A 25,221-nucleotide genomic window follows, 5' to 3' on the forward strand; every position below is an offset into this window, starting at 1 on the left:
TCTAACCAATGTACTATATACTTGAAACTAATTAAAATAAATAAATTAAAAAAAAACCCCAAACTGTATAGATAATGTGAATAGCTCTAGCGTTTGGTCAATGGGCAAAAAGCAAGCACTTAAGGTCTTTAGCTTCAAAATTTTGTTTTTTTCTTATTACTGGAATTTTGTATTCATTTATTCTTTTTGGATGACTGAACCAGATGATGGTAAAGGTGGTAAGCTAACCTTTATTCAGGCCAGGCCCTTCTCAGCTTCAGAAGTGGATAAATTCTCAGCTGGTGAATCAGCTGCTTTTGTCTCTTTTCCATGTTGTGGTTGAGGGTTTTCTGGACATCCGCAAAGGTAATTGAAGTTGTGGTGGTAATAATGTTGAGGTGGATGCTGACCTTGGGTCTTATCTCCTTGATTTTCCTTCTCTTTATTGCTATCCTCTTTGTGCTGCTTTTGGTTAGAAGGGCCTCTGAGAAATCATGATCTATAACTCTGATACATATTTTGTCTCACTGGTCTACCTTATTCTCCTGCACCCTGGTTGTCAATACCCTCCATCACTTCTTCCTACACTAGAGAGTTGGAATAGTGTGGTTGTTGCTCATGGGGTCTCTGAATGTAGTTAGGTAAGAACTGTGGCCTGAGGTAGGGTTGGCACTGTTGAGCCTGGCCTTCGAGGCATTCTCCCATACCTCCTTTTCCCTACTCTCACTGTTCTAGTAATTCTGGTAATTGCATGGAGGACCCCTACCATGTGGATAGCATCTATAGTGGTTACAGTTTGCTGCATATTGACCGCCTTGCGCTGGTGGAACTCCACCAGGGCTTATAACATTTACTGCTCCCACACCCTTTTCTCATCAACATCAAACTCCACAGTCTCTCCTGTATATTATAAAAATCTTTCAAACTGCCATTTTCTTCCTCCTAGCCTTCTTGTTATTATTTTCATATATTTTAATCCTTCATGTTACAAATTCCACAATGTTTTGTTATTATTTTTTTGCTTTAAGTAGTCAAAACTATTTTAAGGAGATTTAAAAACTGTTTACAAAATACCTTGACATTTTTGCACTATTGAAAGAGGTTACCTCAAGCAGACAATCTGTAAAGTGCAGATTATATATTTTTGCTTTGAACTTATATTCAAGCAGCAGAAAAGACAAATGAGGAGGTGTTGAATCAGATATTTCTGGAAATTAAGTTAGTTCCAGGCTGTATATTGGGCATTTTGGAAGCACATGGATTGGTACCCATTTACTCATTATTCAATTATTCATGGGTGAGATTTCACTTGTCAGTGGCCTTTGAATCCCTGGTGTGTATTGCAGTGGTTAGTATAGTGGCCAAACAAACTGATGTCATGCTAATTGCCAAAGTTTGGAACTCTTCCATATTTGGAGGCTGCTGGTTTTGTTGTCCACTTATTAAATTGTTAAATGAATGAGATTAATAACTAGAAATTCATTGAAATGGAAAACTTTTAATAATACCCTTGAGTGTTCATTGATGGCAAGTTCAATTATAGTCATGCAATGATCACTTCAAAATCCTATGCCAGACAGATAAAAATCCCAAAGTTTTCAAGTCTGAAATCTATTCTGTGCAGAATTTTGTGATTTTACATCCCAGGCTTCTATAAAAGGAGAAATGAGTCATTGGAGGAGGCACAGGCGTTTATAGTAAGTGTTTGATGACAGTGGAAAATCTATTTTAAATAAACAAGATAAGTCTATACATGTTACTGATTATACGTTGAAAAATGTTGCTTTGACCTTTAAAAGACAGCCAGAGTTTAATAGAGCTGCTAGGTTGATTGATTTGATTTGATAACACTGAATTTTCCTATCCTCTTTCTGCTTCACCTTCATAGAGTGATAACGATTATTGTTAGTTATTTAGGTAACGTTGATGGAGGGAGAGAGGAGATACCAAGATCTTCTAAGAAAGTTTATCTTTTAAGAGTGATGAATGAATACTGGTTTTTCCATATACCTACACCTTCGTAAACCTAAACCACATTTCCATCTTTAGGATGATTGCAAGGAAGGTAATTGTATTAGGTTCTCCAGAGAAACATAGCCAATAGGTCTGATCGATCGATCTATCTATCATCTATCTATCTATCTATCTATCTATCTATCTATCTATCTATCTATCTATCTATCTATCAGAATAAATTATATGTATGTGGAGAGAGAAAGAGAGACAGAGATTTATTTTAAGGAATCGGCTCATGAGAATGTAAGGCCTGGCAAATCTGAAGTTTACAGGGCACAGCCTGGAAATTCTGGCAGGATTCAGTCTTACAGTCATGAGTCTGAAGACAATCTGGAGGCAGGATTCCTTATTCAGGGGACCTCAGTCTTTTCTTTTAAGGCCTTCCACTGATTGTATTAAGCCTACCCATATTATGGAGAGTAATCTGTTTTATCCAAAGTCTACTAATTAAAATGTTAATCGCATTTAAAAAATACCTTCACAACAACATCTAGACTGGTATTTCACTATACAACTGGGTGCTGTGACCTAGCTAAGTTGACATATAAAATTAACTATTGCAATAATTAAAGGGATAAAATTTTTACCTACTTTCCAGATAATGAAAATAAAACCAAGCGACTAGCCAAGTGCACCCAGAGATATGATAGATGAGTTGGTTAAAGGAGTAAAAGGAAGCAGAATTCAAATTTTTAGATATATTAACTCACAAAGTAAGTCTTCACTTGATAATGTTTATTAGTTTAGCAGGACAAGAATAGAACCAAACACTAACTGGCTTTGATTTGACACAACTCCTTTGAAACTTTTATATTTTATTTTCTCCCAGCTTTATTGAGGTATAATTGACAAATAAAAATTGCATATGTTTAAAGTAACGATGTGATGCTTTGATATATGCATACATTGTGACATGATTATCACAATCAGAACACTTTTATATTTTTACGATACAAAATTTTATGTTTAAAGTTAGTATCAGGTCATATCTTTTAAAGTATGCTATTTATATTAACTAAAAATGACTACTTTCCTTTTATAGTAAATGTTTGTTGGAACCGGTTCAAATGTAATGATTCTAATGGTGTCATGGTAGTTACTGATTAAAGTGGAAATGACAAGTAGGCTTATTTCTACTTTACCTGGCCAGAGGAAGGCAAGAGGATAAATGCAAATTTTACAAGGAATAAAAGGATTGAAAAATCCAGGAACTAACATTAAAAGGGTGGAAATATTTAAAAAGAAAACCAGTTGCTAATGTCCAAATCAGAGTGTTTTTAATTTTGTGTTCTTAATTTTGCTTTCTCTCTGTTCCTTATTAGAAAGAATTATGAAAGAAATGGATGAAAGAATATTATAATATTATAACAATGAACAAAATTACCCCTGTATAATTTGAAAAAATTGGTAAGTTTTACCAGCTCTTCACTTTCATTGCTTGCCACACTTTTTGTGGGGAGGCACATGTATTTATACATGTACATTGTACTGAGCGGGACTCTTCTCATCACTTGTCTAATATATTGCATAAGTGTGTGGTGTTTAGAAGTTTAATAGAAGGCATTTTAACTTATGAGAATTGTTTTGACCTTTCTTCTGTCTCAGGCCTCAGTGTATATCTTCAGTGTATTGCTTTCTATGAAAGAATCTACGTGCGCGTGCACACACACACACTCCCCACAAATACATACATTCTCCAAGATTCTTCCGTTAAATGCCTAAGATTGTGACTTGTCGCCTTTTAGATTTTGCCACAACACCTGTTTCTTTTTCTAATTATCAAAAGATTCATAGGATTATGGAATTTGGGGGTTGGGAAGGATTAAGACCATCACTTCCCTTTGCATCTTTGTATTTGCATCCCTAGCTCAGTGCCTCACTAGGTACTCACAAATGTTTATAGAATGACTATTGAAAATGATACAACCTTCCAAAGAAAGTATGGGTCTCTTCCACTGGCAGGTGGACCATTCAGTCTATACTTGTTTGGTCCCTGGATTTTAAAGCAAAGCAGTCCTTATTACTACCAGAGAAAGCCTGTCATTTTTGTGCTCTAAAAGTCAGCACACAGATTAGATTTGGGCCATTCTGGAGAAGACATGAAAGACTACAGTACAGCTGAGATGTGATACTTCTTTTCCCCTGGGCTTTCCTACTCAGTGTCACTCTCTGGGACATAACTCACTATGATTACATTCTTGTACCATATGGGGGAAGTGCTGTTGAGTGCTTTCTCTGTACGCAGAGAAGAGGACACTATTTCGTTCTTACCTTAAGCAGTTTTCACCTTTAAAACCTGAGTAGTTTTCTTTCTCAGAGGTTTCTTTTCCTATTTTGATTGACAAACAGGTAGATAATATCATAATATAATATGAAGAATCAAATCTTTAAAAAAAGAAACTAAGTACAATATACTGAAAGAGATTTAGAAGTTAATCTAGCTCAGCTCTCTGGAGGCAACTGCTGAGTGATGGAAACCTAAAGGCAGAAGAACTGGGACAGAGTTCCAGTTCTGCTGTGCAGAAGCAGGGCAAGGCATAAAACATCTTGGAAGCTTATCTTATCTGCATTCCGTTTTCTTAGAGAAATAAATGCTCTGAGCTTTAATTTCCAATGATAATTTTCTGTGCCACAGAACCACTAACGAAGCCAGAGATTCTTCCCATTCCCTGACTTCTCTTTTAATCTTTCAACAGAGACCTAGACAGCTGCCACATCTAATCACATAGAAGAGATGCATCTAGTTCCTATTTTGCAGCTCAGCAAACTGAGGCTTAGGGAGGCAAAGGTCACAGTTATTTGAATTGTACGTGCTCTTATGAAGAGCCTCTGCCCTCTTCTTTCTAGTTGAAAGCAAAACAGCTCTTGGTTTTCTGCTACTAATGTATTGCTGGCCAGGAGTTTATAGAAAAGATCTTTCCCATTTTAAGAATATTGCTTTATTAAGAAATACAACCATATTATAAACTCTTAGACATAGAGAAGGAAAAATGAACTCATAATCCTATGAAGTCAGCATTTTTGTTTCCATTTTGTTTTCTCCCCTATTCATGCTTTTAATACTTTGTTTTTCAAACAAAGTAACCCATGTTTATTATACAAATTTAAATAATACAGAATATAATGTAAAAATGAAAAAAATCTTGTTATTCCTTTCAAGTCTATACTTCCACAGGTAACCAATGTTAAAATAAGTGTGTATTCCTCAACACCTATCTTCTGTCCTTTTAGGAATAAATACTACAGACAAAAGTAATTCATCAATAAATATTTGAATATGTATAAACATGTTAAAACACATATACGCACATATATGTGTATGTGTACTCATAAAAATCTCTTTTGATTCCTTCCTTCCTCTTTTTTTGTTCCTTCTTTCTTTTTTTTCCCTTCCTTCCATTCTCTCTCTCCCCCCGTTTCTTCCTTCCTGGTTCAAAATATAATTATAATATGCTCCTTTCACTTAATATATTATTGAAGTTAAGTTTGCAATCTTGACTGTACGTTGGAATCAACAAGGAACTTTAAAAGTACTCATGGGTCTAACTCCAGATATTCTGAATTAATTGTCTGGAGTGAAGACTGGGCAGCAAAATTTATAACCTCCCCCTCCCCGTAAGTGGTTCTAACATGCTGCCACATTGAGAACCACTGCTTTAAGTCAATATACATAGATGCAACTCATTCTTATTAATGGCTGCATAATATTTCATATTGTGGCTGTCATAAAATTTATCTACCTTTTTCTCTATTGATAAACATTCATTTTATTTCCAGTGCCTTGTTTTGCTAAAAATGTTTTAAGAAATATAGATCTTTTATTTCTATGAAATACAGTCCTAGAAGTGGAAATTCTGGGTTAGTGGTACAGGCATTTAAAATTTTGAGAAGTGCTGCCGGATTATTTACCAAAAGGTCTTAATAATATCTGCTTCCAGAAGCAGTCTACAGAGTGCTCAGCTCCTTACTCTTTTGCTAGTCTGAAGAGAAAAAAAAGTATTTGGTTGAGTTTTTCTTCACCTGCTTCTGAAGTTGAGCATCTTTTTATTCATACATATTTGTCATTTGCATTTTTTCCTGTGATTTACCTAGTCATATTTTTTTTTACCCATATTTAATTGTCATCTCTTTTTCTTTATCAAATTTTAAGAGATCTTTAAATATTAGGAATACTATCCTTTTTTGTTTATGTGAGTTGCAATATTTTCTTCTAGTCTGCTATTTGTATTTTGATCATTTACATGGCACTATATGTATTTAAAAAATTTTAAGAATGTAGAAGTAATTTTATCTCATTTTTAAAAATATTTCAATATTTTTTCATATTGTAATCTTTTATCACTAGTGTTCCTAATGGCTGCACACAATTCTATTCAAGTTTCACTATATTCATTCAAGCTTCAAAAAATGTCCCATGACTTTTTTTTTAAATAACGCTGTAATTAATTTTTTTTTTTGTATTTAGCTTTCTCCATAGTTTGGATGCTTAAGGGATTCCTACAAATGAAATCATTGGATCAAGAATATAAATATTTTTTATGGTTTGTGGTAATTATTTCCTAAGATTTGTTACAATTTTTTGGCCAGCCAATCAGTATAGAAAATTAGGAGAAATATAACTTTAGTATTTATACAATAATATCTCCTAGAGAAAAAGCATATTACAAAATTTTTAAAAATATGTTTTTTAAGTTACTTATTAGCTCTATTGTGAAGGAAGGATTGAATTCTTTTTCAGGTTACCTCAGTTCAAATAAAAATATTTTTTACATACCTACTGTGTGTAAGAAACCATTCTAAGTGCTGCGAAGGATAAGTCATATATGGTCATTGCTTTTTAAGAAAATTTCAATTTAATGGGAAAGGAAAACAAATACCTTATTTTATTTTCTTTTATAGTTAAGTATCACAAAAAAAGCATCAAAGGGAGAGATAGGATTTGATTGTGTCAGGAAAGTTTTCTTAAAGGTACTGCTTTTTGAGATGGTCTTGAAAGATTCATGGTATTTTAATAGTCAGTGATGAGGTAAAGAGAGTGCATTTGATTAGAGGGCATGTTTTTTGAGCAGAAGAAACATAATAAATAAGGCCAAAGGTTTTAGAAAGTAAATAGGTGGAGGTAGCATGGCTGAAGCATAGTAACTTGCTTTGCCGGAGAGAAGGGGAATGCCATACTGGAAAAATAAATGTGCAGCAGACTGTTTTAAGCTTTGAAGGTACATTTAATTTTATAGGAAAAATGAAACATTGCATGTTTTTAGCTGGGAGTTGTACTTTGGAATATTAACTTGGCGTTATCTGTGGATCAGACTGAAATTAAAAGAGCCAGCTAACTAGTCGCTAAGGGTTTTGGGCAACTTATTTATTCTTGTAAGGCTCACTTAACTCAACTGCAAGACACGATCAGTAATGCCTATGCCATCGTGCAGAATGGTGGATATAGAGTGCCTGGAATGGCTCCTGATACATGGTGAGTATATTTTAACAGTTATGATTAAATTTGTCTTATATTCCATATGCTCTACAAATAAATAAACAATTCAGATAGAAATGCAGAATCAATTTAATTAGGTCTATTCTTATAATATTAAAGCTAAATTAACTTTCATCCCTCTCCATTCCCGCACAAGTCCTTTAGAAAGCTCACTGGATGGATGCACAAAACCAAACAAGAGTGACTGAATTTGTCTTCTTGGGACTTACTGATAATTGGGTACTGGAGATACTATTTTTCATGGCATTCTCAACTACATATGTGCTAACTCTCTGGGGGAACATTCTCATCATGGTTACCATAGTCTTTACTGCACGTCTCCATACCCCTATGTATTTCTTCCTGAGCAATTTGTCCTTTATTGACATCTGCCATTCATCTGTCACTGTGCCCAAGATGCTGGAGAGTTTGCTTTTAAAGAGAAAGACCATTTCTTTTGACAACTGCATTGCACAGCTCTTCTTCCTACACCTGTTTGCCTGTGCTGAGATCTTTCTACTGACTATTATGGCCTATGATCGTTACGTAGCCATCTGCACCCCATTACACTACTCCACTGTGATGAACATGCGAGTCTGCATACAGCTTGTCTTTGCTCTCTGGCTGGGGGGTACTGTTCACTCACTGGAGCAAACTTTCTTGACTATTCGTTTACCTTACTGTGGCCCCAACATTATTGATAGCTACTTCTGTGATGTGCCTTCTGTCATCAAGCTGGCCTGTACAGACACATACCTCACAGGCATGCTGGTTGTGTCCAATAGTGGGACCATCTCCCTCGCCTGTTTCCTGGCTTTGGTCACCTCCTATACAGTCATCCTGGTTTCTCTTAGAAAACAGTCAGCTGAAGGGCGCCGGAAAGCCCTGTCTACTTGCTCAGCCCACCTCATGGTGGTTGCCCTTTTTTTTGGACCATGTATCTTCATCTACACCCGGCCAGACACCAGTTTCTCCCTTGACAAGGTGGTATCTGTCTTTTACACAGTGGTCACCCCTTTCTTGAATCCCCTTATTTACAGTTTGAGGAATGAGGAAGTAAAAAGTGCTATGAAGCATCTCAGACAGAGACAAGTTTTTTTCACTAGATCATGTACATGATGGTCGTGGGATTGCAGATATAATTGTGGCCGTATCTTTAATGAGAGAGCAAAAGTAAAGAATCAAAATCATTATGTGAAATGGCATGAAGCAGGGCAGACTTTTGTTTGAAAGAGAGAGATTTGATAACCATTACTTATATAAAGGAAAAGATCACGGTGAAGCATGTAAGGAAAAAGAACCCAACAAAGTTTAAAGAAGGCTTCTGATTTCACCAATAAAAGAACACTTTTTGAGGGGGGCCGGACTAAGGCATGATGGTGGCTACTCTTCTAGCCCTTGTTCTGGCACCAGGTAATGCAGACTTCCTCAGTATGAATCCCACGAGAGCCTCTTACCCTCCACCGGTGTCCCGAATATATCTCTTTGGGCAAGGGAAACGAACAAACAAACAAATAAACAAATGGGTCTACATCAAACTAAAAAGTTTTTGTACAGCAAAGGAAACCATCGACGAAACAAAAAGACAACCAATTGTTTGGGAGAATATATTTGCTAATGATACATCTGATAAGAGGTTAGTATCCAAAATATATAAAGAACTTATACAACTCAACAACAAAAACACAAACAATCTAATTAAAAAATGGGCAAAAGATCTGAACAGATACTTCTCCAAAGAGGAAATACAGATGGCTAATAGACATATGAAAAGATGCTCAAGGTCACTAACCATCAGAGAAATGTAAATTAAAACCACAATGAGATATCACCTCGCACCTGTCAGAATGGCTATCATCGATAAATCAAAAAACAAGTGTTGGTGAAGATGAGGAGAAAAAGGAACCCTCATACATTGTTGGTGGAATTGCAAATTGGTACAGCCGCTATGGAAAACAGTATGGAGGTTTCTCAAAAAATTAAAAATAGATATACCTTTTGACACAGCTATTCTACTTCTGGGTGGTTATCCAAAGAAAATCAAAATAATAATTTGTAAAGATCTATGCACTCCGATATTCATGGCAGCACAATTTACAATAGCCAAGATATGGAAGCAACCTAAATGCCCATCGATAGACGATTAGATAAAGAAATTATGGTTCATATATACAATGGAATATTACTCAGCCATTAAAAAAATGAAATCCTACCATATGCAATGACTTGGATAGATCTAGAGGTTATTATGCTGAGTGAAATAAATTAAACAGAGAAAGATAAATACCATATGATTTCACTTATATGCAGAACCTAAGGAACAAAAGAACAAACTAATCAAAAACAGACTCACAAATATAGAGGACAATCTCATGACGGACAGAGGGGAGGTGGGTTGGGAGGCTGGGAGAATGGGGTGAAGGGTTAAAGAAGTACAAATTAGTAGTTGATAGTTGGTCACTGGGATGGAGAGCACGGCAGAGGAAATGCAGTTAGCATTAATATGATGGTTAAGTGGAGGGCCAGGGAAGGGAGGGAGCAAATGGGGGGATAGTTTTATGAACTATATAGATGTCTAACCAATGTACTGTATACTTGAAGCTAATTTAAATAAATAAATTTTTTTAAAAAAGAACACATTTTGGGGCACAGACTCATTTTCAGGAACAGGTATAGTTGAGAGAGATCCCACTTTCTTGATTTGTACTCCTCTGCGGGTTATTGACTCTGGGAAGCTATATATCACACCTGTGTTTTATACATTCTAAAAGTTTTTTTTTTTTTTTAAGGGGAGGCAGCCCTTGGTTGACCTCACAGATTCCAAGGACCTTGTCAGTTTATAATCCCTTATTTTTTAATTTTTACACCTACAGCATCTGTTCTTCCTAGTTGGTCTCCCATCCAAATACTAAACAGGCCCCACCCTGCTTAGCTTCCAAGATCAGATGGGATCGAGCTTGTTCAGGGTGGCATGGCTGTAGACTACATTATAGAAGTTTTAATCTTTCTCTCAAGTATATTGTTAATGTGTCTATTTAAGCCTTTACTTATTTATATTGAATTAAATTTAGTTACTTTTAAAGTGACAAATTTAATGTTACTTTTCTCTCACTATTTCCAAATCTATTTTGTACTTTTCATCGTATTTTTATTTTGACAAATATTAAGATGTATAAAGAACTTCTTTTAAAATGAACTTTACTGAGGTAAAATTTAATTACATAAAATGCGCCCATTTTAATTGTAAACTTTGACAAGTTTTGACAAAGGCATATTATATATACCCATGTAAGCACCTCCCCAATCAAGGTATAGAACATTTCCAACACCCCAAAAAGTTTCTTCAGTCTGTTCCCAGACAATCCCTCTACCCCACCCAAGCATCCAAGAATCTGATTTTTGTCACTATTAATTAGATTTATCTTTTCCAAGGTTTCATATAAATCGAATCATACCATATAAACTCTTCCATGCCTGACCTCTTTTGTTCTGCATGCTGTTTCTGAGAATAATCCATGTCTTTGTGGTATCAGTAGTTTGTTTCTTTTTATTATTGAGTAATATTTTATTGTATGGGTACACCACAATTCGTTTATTCATTCACATATTGATGGACATTTGGGCATTTCCAGTTTTTGACAATTATGAAGAAATTAGCTATAAACACTTATTTATAGGATATTTTGGGACACATGTTTTCATTTCTCTTGGGTAATTATTTAGGAGTAGAGTTATTGGGTCACATGATAAGTGTATGTTTAACTCTGTAGGAAACTATAAGACTTTTTCAAAGTGGTTGTATCATTTTATACTCTCATCAGAAGTATAAGAGTTTAACGTCCAATAATTGGTATCTGTAATTTTAGGCATTCTAGCCAAGTGTGTGGTTTTATTCTTCATTTCCCTAATGACTGATGATGTTGGGCATCTTTTCATTTGCTCGTTATCCTTTCATATTTCTTGTTTTGTGTCTGTTCAAATATTTTGCTCATTTATTATTATTATTTTTGTTTTCTTGTCACTGAGTTGTACGAGTTCTTTGTATATTCTGGATACAAGACTTTTGTTAAAAATATGTCTTGCCAATATTTTTTATCACTTTCTGGCTTGCTGCTCTATTTTCTGAATGATATATTTTGAAGACCAAAAGTTTAAATTTCGATTAGTCCAATTATCAATTTTTTGCTTTTTGGATTGATGCTTTTTGTATCCCAAGAAATCTTTGCCTACCCAAAAGTCGTGAAGATTTTCCCCTATTTTGTTCTAATAATTTTATAGCTTCAGCTTAAAAGTTTAGATCTGTGATCCATTTTGAGTTTACTTTTGACATGGTATGAGATAAGGATTGCAATTATTTTTTCCATCTATCTAGTTGACCTAGCACCATTTGAAAAGACAGTTTTTTTCTCCCATTGAGTTACCTTGGCCCCTTTGCTGAAAGACAGTTGACCTTTTAAATGTGAATTTATTTTTGGGTATTTTATTCTGTTCCATTGGCCTATATGGATTCTGAACTTATTGAATACATGAGCATAATAAAAAGGTTGTTGTTTTCACCACTGAATTAAGAGTAGTTTTGTACATAGTAAGAGTAACCTGAACAGAAGACATCTGGGCCCTAAAGTTTCTTTGTTGGAAAGTTTACATAAATTACATTTCTTTAATTCATACAGTATTATTTACATTTCCTGTGTCTTCTTGTGTCAATTATGGAAGTTTGTGTTAATTAAGGAGTTTGTAATACTTTTTTCGTTTTGTTTTGTAAATAGTGGTTTTAATGTAAGGAGGAGGCAAGAGAATTAAAATGTTCAGCCAAGCTACATTTAGAGACTGCAATTCGCTGCTTGATCAGCTCTGCAGCCAAGACCAGAGGATACCTGCAGAACAAAGGAAGATTTCTGCTGGGATTGCTAACCACCCATTTCCCGCCTCTGTGGAAGGGAAACGGGAAAAACAGAGTCTTTAAGTGGCCGACCTACACAAATAAAATCATTCATTCTCTATGGCTAAAACCATAAGGAACCTATGGAATAAAGGCTGGGAACTGACAGTAGGCCTTTCATGCTACATACTCTTTCCCTTCCCCTTTCTCACTATATGTCCATATGAAAGGAGATGGGTAAAGAAGTCTTTAAATTGTAACTCATAGGAACTAAAGAATGATATATATAAACTGAATTCCCCGTCCCCAGCACTTGGGGTCCCTCTCACTGCCTTTACTCACTGTCTCTTTTTCTCAGTCCCTCTCAGTGTCTTTTTCTCTGTCCATCTTGGTGTCTTTCTCTTGGTCCCTCTCACTGCTTTTACTCTCAGTACTCTTTTCTCTGTTTCTCTCACTGTTCTCGTCTCTCTCAGTCCCTCTCACTCTCTGTCTTTGAGAGGAGACCACACTCTGTCTGGAGAGTGTTACCCTTTTTCTAATAAACTTTCCTTTTAACCTTGACTTCGGCATGTATGTTGCATTCTTTCTACACTCTCTCGCCAAAGAACCCTCTTCTCTCTCAGTATGGGGCTTGGTCTCCTCTCAACTCAAGAAAAGTTGCCCCGTCCTGCATCAGTGCCATTTATTTAAATGGAAAAGACCGAAGAAGAACTTTTTCTTTTTTAAGGTGGGAAATTAAAGTTCTTATTTGGTCATGATACATTTGCCATTCCTATTAGACATCTAAATGGAGATGATATATGAGTCTGGGATTTGGGAAAGAGGTCATGTCTGGAGACATGAATTTGCAGTATTAGCAGTGTATATTTGCAGTATTAGCAGTGTATAGAAAGTATTTAAAGTCATGGGACTGGATGAGGTCATCAAGAAATATTGCATGGTGACTTTAGTTAATAATACTGAATTGTAAACTTGAAAGTTGCTAAGAGTAGATGTTAAGTGTCCTCATCACACAAATTCAGAAAAGGTCACTATGTGAGTGATAGATGTGTTAATTAGTTTGATTGTGTTAAGCGTTTCACAGTGTATACATATAGCAAATTATCTTGTTGTACACTTCAAATATGTACAATTTTTATCAATTATACCTCACTAAAGCTGGGAAAAAAGGATTAGAAAATGATCTAACTCTGTTGGCACCTTGAATTTAGCTCAGTGAGATTCATATTCAATTTCTAACCTACAGAACTGTTAGATAATAAACTTAAGTTGTTTTAAGCTTCTAAGTTTGTGGTCAGTCATTACAGCAGCAATAGAAAATTAGTACAAAATTTTTACATGGATTTTTTTTTTCCCCAATAAAAGGAAGCATACCTGCCTCTGGGGGTGGGGGATGGCGGGGGGAAACAAAACAAAGCTAGAAAGTTCTGCTGAGAAAACTTGAAGAGGTAGAGATATATGCATGTTCCTAAATGAGAATAAAAATCATTGTTAATATAACGGACCTTCTTAAAGTGATTTATAAATTTAATGTACTTATAAAAAACTCACAGGATTTTTCTTTCTTTTTTTTTGGCTTTTTTTTTAGCATTTTATTTTTGTATTAGTTTCAAGTATACAGTACATTGGTTGGGCATTTATGTAGTTTATGAAATGATCCCTCCGATTACTCTATCACCCCTCTGGCTATACACATAGCCATTACGTTACTGTTGAATGCATACCCTACGCTGTGCTCCCCACCCTGTGACCATCTACCAACTACTAATTTATATTTCTTTAATTATACAGTCCTTACTCCTAGCTCCCCAATCCCCCATTCCTGCTGGCCTTCACCAGATTGTCCTCTGTATTTGTGAGTCTGGTTTTGATTAGTTTGTTCTTTTGTTTCTTAGATTCCGCATATAAGCGAAATCGTATGGTATTTATCTTTCTCTGTCTGCCTTATTTTGCTCAGCATAATAACTTCTAGGTCCACCCATGCTGTTGCAAATGGTAGGATTTCATTTTTTATGGCTGAGTAATATTCCATTATGTATATATGAACCATAACTTCTTTATCCAATCATCTGTTGATGGGCATTTAGGTTGTTTTCATATCTTGGCTATTGTAAATATTGCTACCATGAACATAAAGATGAATAGATCTTTACGAATTATTGTTTTGGTTTTCTTTGGATAAATACCCAGAAGTGCAATTTCTGGGTCACAGGTAGAACAATTTTAAATTTTTTGAGGAACCTCCAGACTGTTTTCCATAGTGGCTGTACTCACAAGGTTTTGTCAGTAAATTTTCTAATAATACTATAAAGTTTATTTGAAGCAAGCAGGTGAAAATAGTTAAGAGGATGCTTAGATTTACATAATTTTCAAGCTGTTGATTTACTGAATTAACTAGTATCACTCATTGAGATAAAATATATCAGATTATTGTGGACTGCGGAAGATCATATTAAGAAGACTCCGTGACACATTCCTTAGGGAAAAAGGATGATGATATACTGTGACCTAAGGCTGTAGGATTAGAGGATCCTACCATACATGATCATAGAGCTGCTATATAAAATTGTTCTAGTATCAATTTTAATGGAACTAATGAAATGATATAGAATACACTTAATATTAAAAATATATCTGATCTTTCTTTGCTTATTATGAAAGAAATTTAAAATTGATCGAGGCCTTTGGGTTACTATTCTACCAAGTTCTGTTAACTTGTAGAAATAATGCTTATGAGTACTCCAGAGAACTGGCCACCAACAATAGGGATATCTGCATGCATAATTACAGAATGAGTGACACACTAACTCTGGCTAAAAGGTAAATAATCAATAAAATGACAGAAAGGACTCAAAAAGACAAAGAATCAGAAACAGTTTATTAGATAAACAGGGGCTGCTCATAAAAATATCTAAACATCATTACTTGAAAATTCACAGGCAAATATAGCGTGTTAAACCCTTAGAATTTTCAATAAAGTCAAAGTCAAATCATAGTTTTATATATCTGTGGTAAATGAGGCCAAGATTTTACTACTATATACATTTGAAAAACTTAGAAAAATTATCTAATTATGCTTCAACATTGAGGACTTTTACACAGACAGGTTTTTCACATCCATTAGTTCATTTTATGCAGAAATAAATTCCTAATGCCTTATTTGTTTATTTGTATTATGGCAATATTAGTTACTCTATTGCATAGTGTGAGAGATTTAACTGTTGAATACAAAGTTACTAAACAAATTTCTATATAGATAATGATCCCTGTTCCCCTTTAAAGTAAGTCAACCACAGAACCAAGAGCCAAGATATTTTCATTTTATTCTTTACTCTTCTATTTATTCAGTAGCTAAACACATTTTATCTTATCTTTGAGTCTAAAAAGCTTTTTCTGTGAAATGGAGAATAAATGTTTTATTTTACCTTCCCAGAGAGCTGTGAGGACTAACACAATTGAAAATGGGTAGTATTAGAAATTTCCTTCCAACTATGGAAAAAAAAGGAAACATGACATTGTTGTTCTATTTTAGTTTTACCAGCTACCACCGTAAGGACTTCTAAGAAGCATTGTCTTGTCTATCACATTACATTGTTCCTCTGTGCTGCTGATTGCTGCACAAGGTGGTTCTTTTTGGGTTCTTTGATAGGTTATATATCCTTATTATTTGCCATTGCTTGTGATAAAAGTATTTCAGGACAAATTCTCTAATTCTCAAATTCAGTTGTTATTACATTAACCATTTCCAATGAATGCAGTTTTATACTATGCAGAGAGTTATCTTTGGGAAAGAGACTATTCCATTAATTATTAGATTTGTCTGTTGGAGGTTAACTTATGCTATCCAGAAACACTACAGGTTGCCTTCATAACCATGCCTCTGTATAATTGAAATGGCTTGTATGGCTTGAATTTCCTTCCCAACACATTTCCTGGCAAAATTACCATAAAAAATATGAGATCACAGGTTTATTGATCACAGGCTTAATGATTATACTTTCATTGATTACCAAGGAAATCTCAGCTGTACATAAGCATGCCCTTCTCACCAATGGAGTCAGACAGACCTGTTGGGTCCCAATATGCCATGCTTTTTGTATAGTTGTGTGAAATACTGTTGCCTGGACCAGCTTCCTCATATTCCCTGTTTTCCCAATCTATTTAGCACACACCACTCTTAGAGCACTTATCACAATGTTACAATGTGTGTTACCAAAACTAGATTCAACATACTGGATTATACACTATGTTTTATTCCACTTGGTATTTTCTCCCATCAATTAGTGCAAAATTGAGTGACTATTAACTGTTTACTAATAAATGCTTAGTTGAATGAATTCTCTACATAATATTAAAATAATTTCATTAAGTTATATCATGCCTCTTCTATACTTAAACCATTCTGGTGGCTTCCAATTGTACTGAAGAAGATTCTAAACTCCTTGAGAGGACATGAAAGTATTATTTTTACCTCTCCAATGTTACCTCTCACCATTCTCTGTCAGTCACCTCTCACAGTCTAAGTTGTAACCACATTGGTCTTTCACTTGTTGGAACAAGCCAAGGTCTTTCCCAACATAGGTCTCCACGCCTGTCATTTCTTCTGCCTAGAATGTTCATCACCTCTCTTTTCTCATGGTTGGCTCCTTTTCGTCTTTCAGATTTTAGCTTAAATGTGATTTCCTCAGAGAGGCTCTCCCTGACTACCCAAACTAAAGACAGTCTTTTCTCTAAACCTCTAATAACATCCTACTGTTTTCATTCACAACATTTGTTATAACATGTAATTAAAAATTATTTGTATCTTTTTCTTATTTTCACTAAATTCTAAACTGCATGAAGGATAAACAATATGTTTGTTTTATTTATAACTATAAACATAGTACTTAGCACTTAATGGGTGCTCAGTGAATATTTGTCAAATAAATGAATAATAACACATTCCCTTTTCATGGCTCTAAGGGCAGACTTTTTCTGGACACATGAGGATATCAATGACTTTAATGGTTCAAAGTCTTCTAAGTCACCAAAGTCATGTGCAAACTCACTTTATCTGATTTACCAATGTTTCTTAGGCTATTTAGGAAAGCATCTGAATGACTGATGTAGGCAAGATCTTCCCAGAAATCTAAAGGGTTGTTTAGACCTTAGTTATGATCCTAAGACAAAAGCAGGGAGAAACAGCATGGTGGTGAAAATAGCATGAGTTCGTGTTGATATGCTTAGGTTAACATCCTGCCTTCATCATCTCCTAGCTGGGTGACCTTTAGCATGCTATTTGCTCTCTTTGAGCTTTGGTTTCTTCATGTGTAAAATGAGTTGTGAGAATTAAGTAAAGGCAAAGTGACTAGAACAATTTCCAGTGTATTGAAGATATTGGAAATCATAGCTCTTGCTATGATTGTCAGATATTGGGTCAGAAGATAATTTGATAAGTCATGGTCAGTCATGTGTCACTTAATAATGGGGATTCATTTTTAGATATTCATCATTAGGTGATTTCATCATGCAAACATCATAGAGTGCACTTACACAAATCTATATGGTGTGGCCAACTTACACGTCTAAGCTATATGGTATAGCCTATTGCTCCTAAGCTAGAAACCTGAATAGCATGCTACTGTACTGAATACTATAGGCAATTGTAACACAGTGGTATTTGTGTATCTAAACATAGGAAAAGGAAAGTAAGAATATGATATAAGAGATAAAAATAGTACACTTGTATAGGGTAGTTACCATAAATGGAGCCTGCAGGACTGGAAGTTGCCTTGGGCGAGTCAGTGAGTGAGTGGTTAGTGGATGAGAAGGTCTAGGACATTACTGTACACCACTGTAGACTTTGTAAATACTGTTCCACACCCCCAATCACTTCCTTTCAAAGTGTTAGAAATAGAACATCGAAGCTGTCAGTGCTGCTCCATGAACAGGGATGTGGGCTGGATTGATTGGAATACCAAGGAGACATTGGCTGGATAAGGTGTAGATCACCATAATAGTGACTAATAGGATCGAGTGAAAAGTGGCCTGAGGATCAGTAAGAATAAGACATCAAGATGGAGAGATATAGGAAGATAAAGGATCGTCATGGCAATGTGGTTTAGGCTATTGCATGTTGAAATAGTGGTCTGATTAAGGAACTTTGTGATAGTCATTAAAAAAAGAGGGTGTTTAAAAGGGAGAGTGTAACAGGACAAACAGATACTCAGGAACATGGACAATGAGCTAGTGGTTACCAGAGGGTAGGGGGTAAGGGATGAAGGGAGAGATAGATGGGGTAAAAGGGGTCAAATATAGGGGGGTAAGGAGAGGGTGAAGTGGGTAAGGGGGATCAAATATATGATGGCTGAAGGAAACTGGACTTTGGGTGGTAACAATAGAATATATAGATGGCAAATGATAATGTACACCTGAAATTTATATAATTGTATTAACCAATGTTACCTCAATAAGCTTAATAAAAAATAAAAAAATAAATAAAATAAAAGGGAGAGGGTATATAAATGAGGACTTAATGTTTTGACTTTGAAAATTTGTTTTAGGCTCCATTGACCCCATCTGACACAAAGGACTCTCTCTGGCATTAAATTGATGGAAGAAATAAAAGTTACTTATACTTTACATTATTACAACCTAAAAATATTTCCAAAATACAGAGACAGGCTGGCTCCGCACTACCACAGAAAACTTACTAAAGTGACAGCGCCACTTAATACTTGTCAAGGTAGCTCCTGTGGACTTGTGTCCTTGTACAGGATCTTATGCAGCAACGTACTATGAAGACCATCGAGCTAGATCTGAGAGGGCTGTATTGCCTTCTGAATCTGTAGCACTGGGGGGTCAGGCTCCTCTGTGCTGAAACAAATCAGTGTCTGACTGATTGGGATGTAATCTGTGCACTCAAAATTAAGGTGCTGTGAATGAGGGAATCTACCCCACAGATATTGCTCCCATCAGAGAAAAATATATTCCTTCTGAACCACCTATCCTTCCATTTCTTACAGGAAATTCAGCTTCATTATAATCTTATGGGACCACTGTCGTATATGTGGTCCATCATTAACCTAAATATCCCTATGAGGCACATGACTAGTCTGATAAACGTGGTATGTAATTTATTCTTTGCAAGGTATTTCTTTGGGCTTATGGGCTTAGATATTTTCATTTTTTTTCTTTCCCTTCCTTCCTACCCATTAACTTGTTCAAGGCATTCTTCATGTCTTCATTCCTTAGGGTATAGATGATAGGGTTCAGCAGGGGGGTGACAGCGGTGAAAAACACAGACACCACCTTATCCTCGGGGAGGCTGGTGGATGGACGGGAATAGATGAAGATGCAGTGTCCCAGGAACAGTGTGACTACGGTGAGGTGGGCTGCACAGGTAGATAGGGCCTTCCGTCTGCCTTCAGAGATCTGCTGCCTCAGACTTACCAGGATAACTGCATAGGAAACCACAAGAACCACAAAACAGACCACGGAGATTAGCCCACTATTGGAGATGATGAGAATCTCAATGATGTGGGTATCAGTGCAGGCCAGTTTGATTACTTGAGGTACATCACAGAAGAAATTGTCAATCTCATCAGGACCACAGTAGGGTAGCTTGATGGTGAGGGAGGTAAGGGATATAGAGTGGATCATCCCCCCTACCCAGAGGGCCACAGCCAGCCCCACACATACTTTCCAGTTCATCACTGTCATATACTGCAGGGGTTTGCAAATGGCCACATACCGATCATAGGCCATAACAGTGAGGAGAAAGATCTCTGTGCAAGCAAAGAGGTGCAGGAAGAACATCTGAGTAACACAGGCATCAAAGGAGATGAGCTTCTTTTCTGACCAGGTATCTATCAGCATCTTGGGGACAGTGACTGTGGAGTGGCAGACATCGATAAAGGACAGGTTGCTGAGGAAGAAATACATGGGGGTATGAAGCCGGTGGTCATAGATAATAGTTATGACAATGAGGATGTTCCCAATCAGAGTCAGGGCATAGAAAACGAGGAACATGGCAAACACAGCCACCTGTACCTTCTGATTTACAAATAAACCTCGAAGCTGAAAATATGTCACTAAATTAGTTTGATTGAGTAGGCCAGCCTCTTCCATTCTCTTTGTTGGACACTCCTGTCAAGAATTAGAAAAACAAACAAACTAGTATTGGCATCGATTATTTGGTCACTTAATTTCTTCTGTGCTCATGACTTTCCCCTCTACCTAGAATATCTGATCAAATATCTTATTTTAAATTCCCTATTCGGCATCTTAAATCATGCTGGACACATAGTAGGTGCTAAATGCACACTTTTGGAATAACAGAATAGAGAATCTTGATTTACTAAGAGATATAAAACAACTTTAGATAGGGAGAGACCAAATAAGGTGTTTCTCCCTTATTGTGGTAAGATATCAGTGCTCGGATTTAGGTTACAGATTTTTACAGAAGAAATTAAACTTCTCCTGACTCCAAATATGTAATTTGTCTAACGTCACACAAATCCTGGCCTTGAACACAGCTTTCTTTATTGTCTTGTTATTGCATTTTTCACTAACCCAAACGATTTGCTCCCCTGTTGGCTCTGCCGTGATGCCTTGACACTGTAATTTCAATTATCTAGTTTTCAGAAGGTAGAGGCTTTTTGCCAAACTGCTGGACAATTGGCAATGTGGCTGTGGCATTTTTTGAACAATTCTTTAGAGGAGGCTCTATAAAACCCTGGAAACCTTAGAACATCTGGAGAGGGTGAGGGAGGCTTGCTTCTCCTCCACTCCACTTGCTCATTCGTAAGCTAGAGGTCAAGGTTCAGGCTTAATAGCCTCATTGTCTTGACTAAATTATCCTCAGTGCTTTAAAAAGTCCAAATCTGTCATCTTGCCCACAAGTAAATCAAAAGTAGTTGTTTTACTTTCTTTTAAACTAGTCTACTTTCAACCCAAGTCTCACTATTTTTAATAAGAAATGTGTATATGATAGAATCATAAGATCTTTGCTCTTAAAAAGACCTAAGAGTTTACCTAGTCTATCTTGTTTTCATTTTACAAATAGAAAAAAATGAGGCACAGAAAGGTAAAGCATCTGGCCCAAGTTCACAGAGACTTGGAGTGATAGCTGGGTCCAGAGCTTAGGTCTCCTGACTGCTGGTCCAAGTTTTCTTTATCACCACTCTGACCTGACTTTTGGTGGTAATTGATATAACCGAGGCATTAAGTAGAATGTGTCTCAGTTGCCTCCTTCCTTCTCTCGTAGGTGTTTGGGGTCAGATTGGGTGGGCATCTGTGAGAAGTCTTTCTCCTCTAGCTTGCCTCCTTCATGCTGCTACCTTGATGCACAGCCTTCCAGAGGTGGTCCACCCAAACAGGCTGCCCCTCTTGGTTCCTTGAGCCCCAACATCTTATGCTACCTTCGTCCCATCACTGATCATAATGCATGCTTTATGTCATCTCTTGAGATCAAGCTCTCTGCCAGATGAGTTAACTCCACATTGCTTATGAAAAAAGACTAAACAAAACTTTTTTGCTCCTCGTTTTCCTTTGCTTCTCAATTTTTTCCTATACCTCATCACACTGGACTTCTGCAGACAATGGCCCTTTTTGTCTATATCAGAGGAAAGACTAATAGTCGTGTCAAATCAAGAAACTAGCGAAGGAAATCTGTGGCAAAGCAAAAAGTTTTAGGGCAGGAGAAGTCTTTCAGTTAACATTTAAATTAAACTCGTGGTGTTGTTTAGATTCATGTTTATAGCAACATGCTAATGTAGCTATGGATGAATTTTACTATTTACAAGTTTTTCTTAGATTGTTCATTTAAAACTTTTGCTCCAGAAAACAATTTCAAATGTTTAATTATCTACATCTGTTATCTTTGTAATTTAGTAAGTTTGAAGGGGATGATTGCAAAATTGAAAGTTGAAGAACCGATCAAGAATAGAGCCAGGAGTTTATTTTAAGTTCAATGTGAGAAATATCACCTATACAGATAGGAAAGGTATGCAGACTGAGAAATGGATCCGAAGTGAAGATTTCTGTTCCATCATCATCATTTTTTTCTATTTCAGTGGAGCCATAGGAAAAAATGCTTTAAAAAACAGAGATGTGTCCAACTGTAGTAGAAATTTGGTGTTAGTTTATGTCAAAAATATGACAAAATAAAAACCTAGCGTCTATTGCATATATTTCAGAAAAGTGGGGGAAAGCAATTAAAAGAAAAGTAGGATATAATTAAAATGTCTATAAAACTCACCTTGGGTTGTTCCTGATGCTCTCAGCACCTCCAAAGGGAATGGCATTATCTCAGTCTTATAGTTTCAATACTGATATTATTTTCCAGTAGAAATAATTTTTTTGCAATTGGACAAATCAAATAACCCCACTTACCTTGATTTGATTTTTCTGTAAAGAAAGTCAAAACCTTTGAAGTTCCTTTGGGTCTTGTTCACAGTTTTTGATAATAAGTCACAGTAGATATATTTGGTGATATTTGACCAGAGGCACTTCAGGATTTCTGCAAAAAGCACACCTTTGTACCTATATTTTTGTCATATTTTTTCAATATGTATAGCATGTAACTCTGCACTAAGATTTTCTAGAATTGTTTTCTAGTCAACTGAAGGTGTGATATAGGAATGGTATGTTTTTCGCACTTTGTCAGACTGCAGTGATAAGTAGAAAGGATGAAAAGTGCTACCAACCACTTTTGCAGGCCATGCTAGTTTACCAGGACACTTCAAACACAACACTTGATGGAATTATTCAGAATCAGTGTGACTGAAGCATCCTGTTACTTCGCAGCATACTCTTTACGTAGAAGTTTTGCATCGCTAATTTCAAATGGATTATTCCACCTTCAAGTACTGAAGGAAATCTGTAGAGAAAGAAAGCAGCTGGGACTGGCAGCTGCCGCGTTGGTGTTTTTCTACGGAATTATATAGGCTTTGTGTCCTTGGGAACTTTAAAGCAGTGACATCAGCTTGCCCTAGTCACTAGTTAGAAAAAGTTAATTCTGTGATTCTGTGGGGATTAAAGTTACAGACTTGCAATTGTCACTAAGGGAATGTAATGAGAAAACAAGGCTTCAACATAAGTCTTTAGGATGTATTTATATTTATATATGACTATTAGGTGAGGGGCTTTTATGTATTCTTATTTAATTCATATGAAAACATGGAGATGAGGGAAGAGCAATGGAGTTAAGATTTAATTGGCTCCCTGCCAGAGAGGTCAAATGTTTGGACTCTTGAGTCAGATTGTCCAAGTAAAAATTCCAGTGTCTTAGAAGTGTAAATTTGGGCAAGGTATTTCACATTCTGAGCCTCAGTTTTCTAGTTAAAAAACATGAATACAATGGTAAAAATTTTTAGAACTCTTGGTAAAGCATGTGGCCCTAAATGTGTTAACTATATTAATATAATTCTGTAATATGCAATTCAAAAAAATAAACAAAACAGCCACCACCAGCTACCAGCATCCCTATTTGGGCATCGCTTCACTATTTTGGATAATAGTGAAAATGTAGAACCTCTTGCTTAAATGCCCCTTTCTCTTTCTCTGTTTGGATGTATGAGCTTGGTGGTTTAAGTTGGTGAAAGGATTCAAAGGAGAGAGATGAAGATTATACTCTGAGTTTGAATTTCAAGATTGAACAGTTTCGTGGGATGGTCATGATATCCTAAACAGAGGGTTTGGGGCTAGAGGGTAAGCCTCACAGCTGACTCTCTATACGACAGTGTGTAGAGAGAAAATGCTAATAGAGGAAAATGTCAGAAGTTACTGGAAATTCTTACTCCCAAGGACTTTGACTTAGGCTCCTTTCCCCCAGTTTTCTTGTTGGATTCATTATCATTGATCAGAGGCCAGACTTGACTGTACTGAAAAATCTGGAGCTTCCAGAACTTACAGATATTGCTACTTGGCCACTGTGGGGCTTGTATTGTATTGTTACTTTGACAATCAGGGAACACATGAGAAAGAAGGATATGCTGGCCATACTAATTCTCTGTACACTTGGAATTTAAATCCTTTATCATAAGCATAATATACCAAGGGCAATACAGAAAATGACTTTCAATTGATTACAGGGCCATTTCTATGACTGTTGTCATTGGCAAATGCAAAGTTGAGAAATTACTCTTTGACTTCTTTGTATTACTATTTCTGTACTTCCTTTTGGTAGCCCCACCACTTTCCTCGGACTGTTCACAGACTGCAACCTAGGTGTCCTACTCAGGCTTTTCTTCCCTGGCAGTTCTTCGTACTCCAAAATTGTGTGTTCCTACTCCCTCCACAGAAAAAATGAGAACAGTTGTTTATACTTGCAGAATACTTTAGAGTTTGCAAAGCTCTTTCATACTCATTATTTTAGTTGATGTTCACAACATCCCTGTAAGATAGAGAGCATTATAGAAAAATTGGACTTAGTGTTTAGTGATTTTCACCAAATTTACATGTCAGATAGCATCTGAAGCAGAGCTCGAGTTCAGGTCTTCTGTTGCTAAATCCAGTACTTATTTTATCACTTTACTTGGAAGCTGTGTTTCATAAAAGAGAAATAGCATCAAGGTATACATGATCGGTTGATCTCATCGCCTATAGAATGTGCACACTTAAAGAGTTGCTTGATCACTTGTACGTGGAATCTAAAAAAGAAAAAAAATGAGCACATAGATATGGGGGTGGACAAAAGGGTGAAGGTGGTCAAAAGATATAAACTTCTAGTTTATTATCATTCTTTTTTATTATGGTGACATTGGTTAATGAAATCCAGTAAGTTTCAGGTGTACAATTCAACAGTAAGGCATATATATACATTGCATTGTGTGTTCACCACCCATAGTTAGATTTCTTTCTGTCACCACCTGTTTGTCCCCTTTAATCC

The 25,221-nt window shown here is 36.1% G+C and overlaps 2 protein-coding genes and 2 pseudogenes across 2 annotated transcripts; 1 reads left to right on the forward strand and 3 right to left on the reverse strand.

The window, feature by feature from the left end:
- Window positions 1-234: 234 nt before the first annotated feature.
- Window positions 235-2,404, reverse strand: LOC105309880 (annotated as a pseudogene).
- Window positions 2,405-7,645: 5,241 nt separating this feature from the next.
- Window positions 7,646-8,587, forward strand: LOC105309881 (olfactory receptor 4E2). The gene has a single exon (XM_011386091.1). It carries the CDS (start codon window positions 7,646-7,648, stop codon window positions 8,585-8,587), a length of 942 nt encoding a protein of 313 aa, XP_011384393.1.
- Window positions 8,588-10,332: 1,745 nt separating this feature from the next.
- On the reverse strand, window positions 10,333-10,451 carry LOC111734262 (annotated as a pseudogene).
- A 9,009-nt stretch (window positions 10,452-19,460) lies between these two features.
- On the reverse strand, window positions 19,461-20,530 carry LOC105309878 (olfactory receptor 4E1). Its single transcript, XM_011386089.2, has one exon. The coding sequence runs from the start codon at window positions 20,457-20,459 to the stop codon at window positions 19,512-19,514; it is 948 nt and encodes a 315-aa protein (XP_011384391.1). The 5' UTR covers window positions 20,460-20,530; the 3' UTR covers window positions 19,461-19,511.
- Window positions 20,531-25,221: the final 4,691 nt, after the last annotated feature.

This window comes from Pteropus vampyrus, unplaced genomic scaffold (genome assembly GCF_000151845.1).
Source record: "Pteropus vampyrus isolate Shadow unplaced genomic scaffold, Pvam_2.0 Scaffold916, whole genome shotgun sequence".
Classification (NCBI taxonomy): Eukaryota; Metazoa; Chordata; class Mammalia; order Chiroptera; family Pteropodidae; genus Pteropus; species Pteropus vampyrus.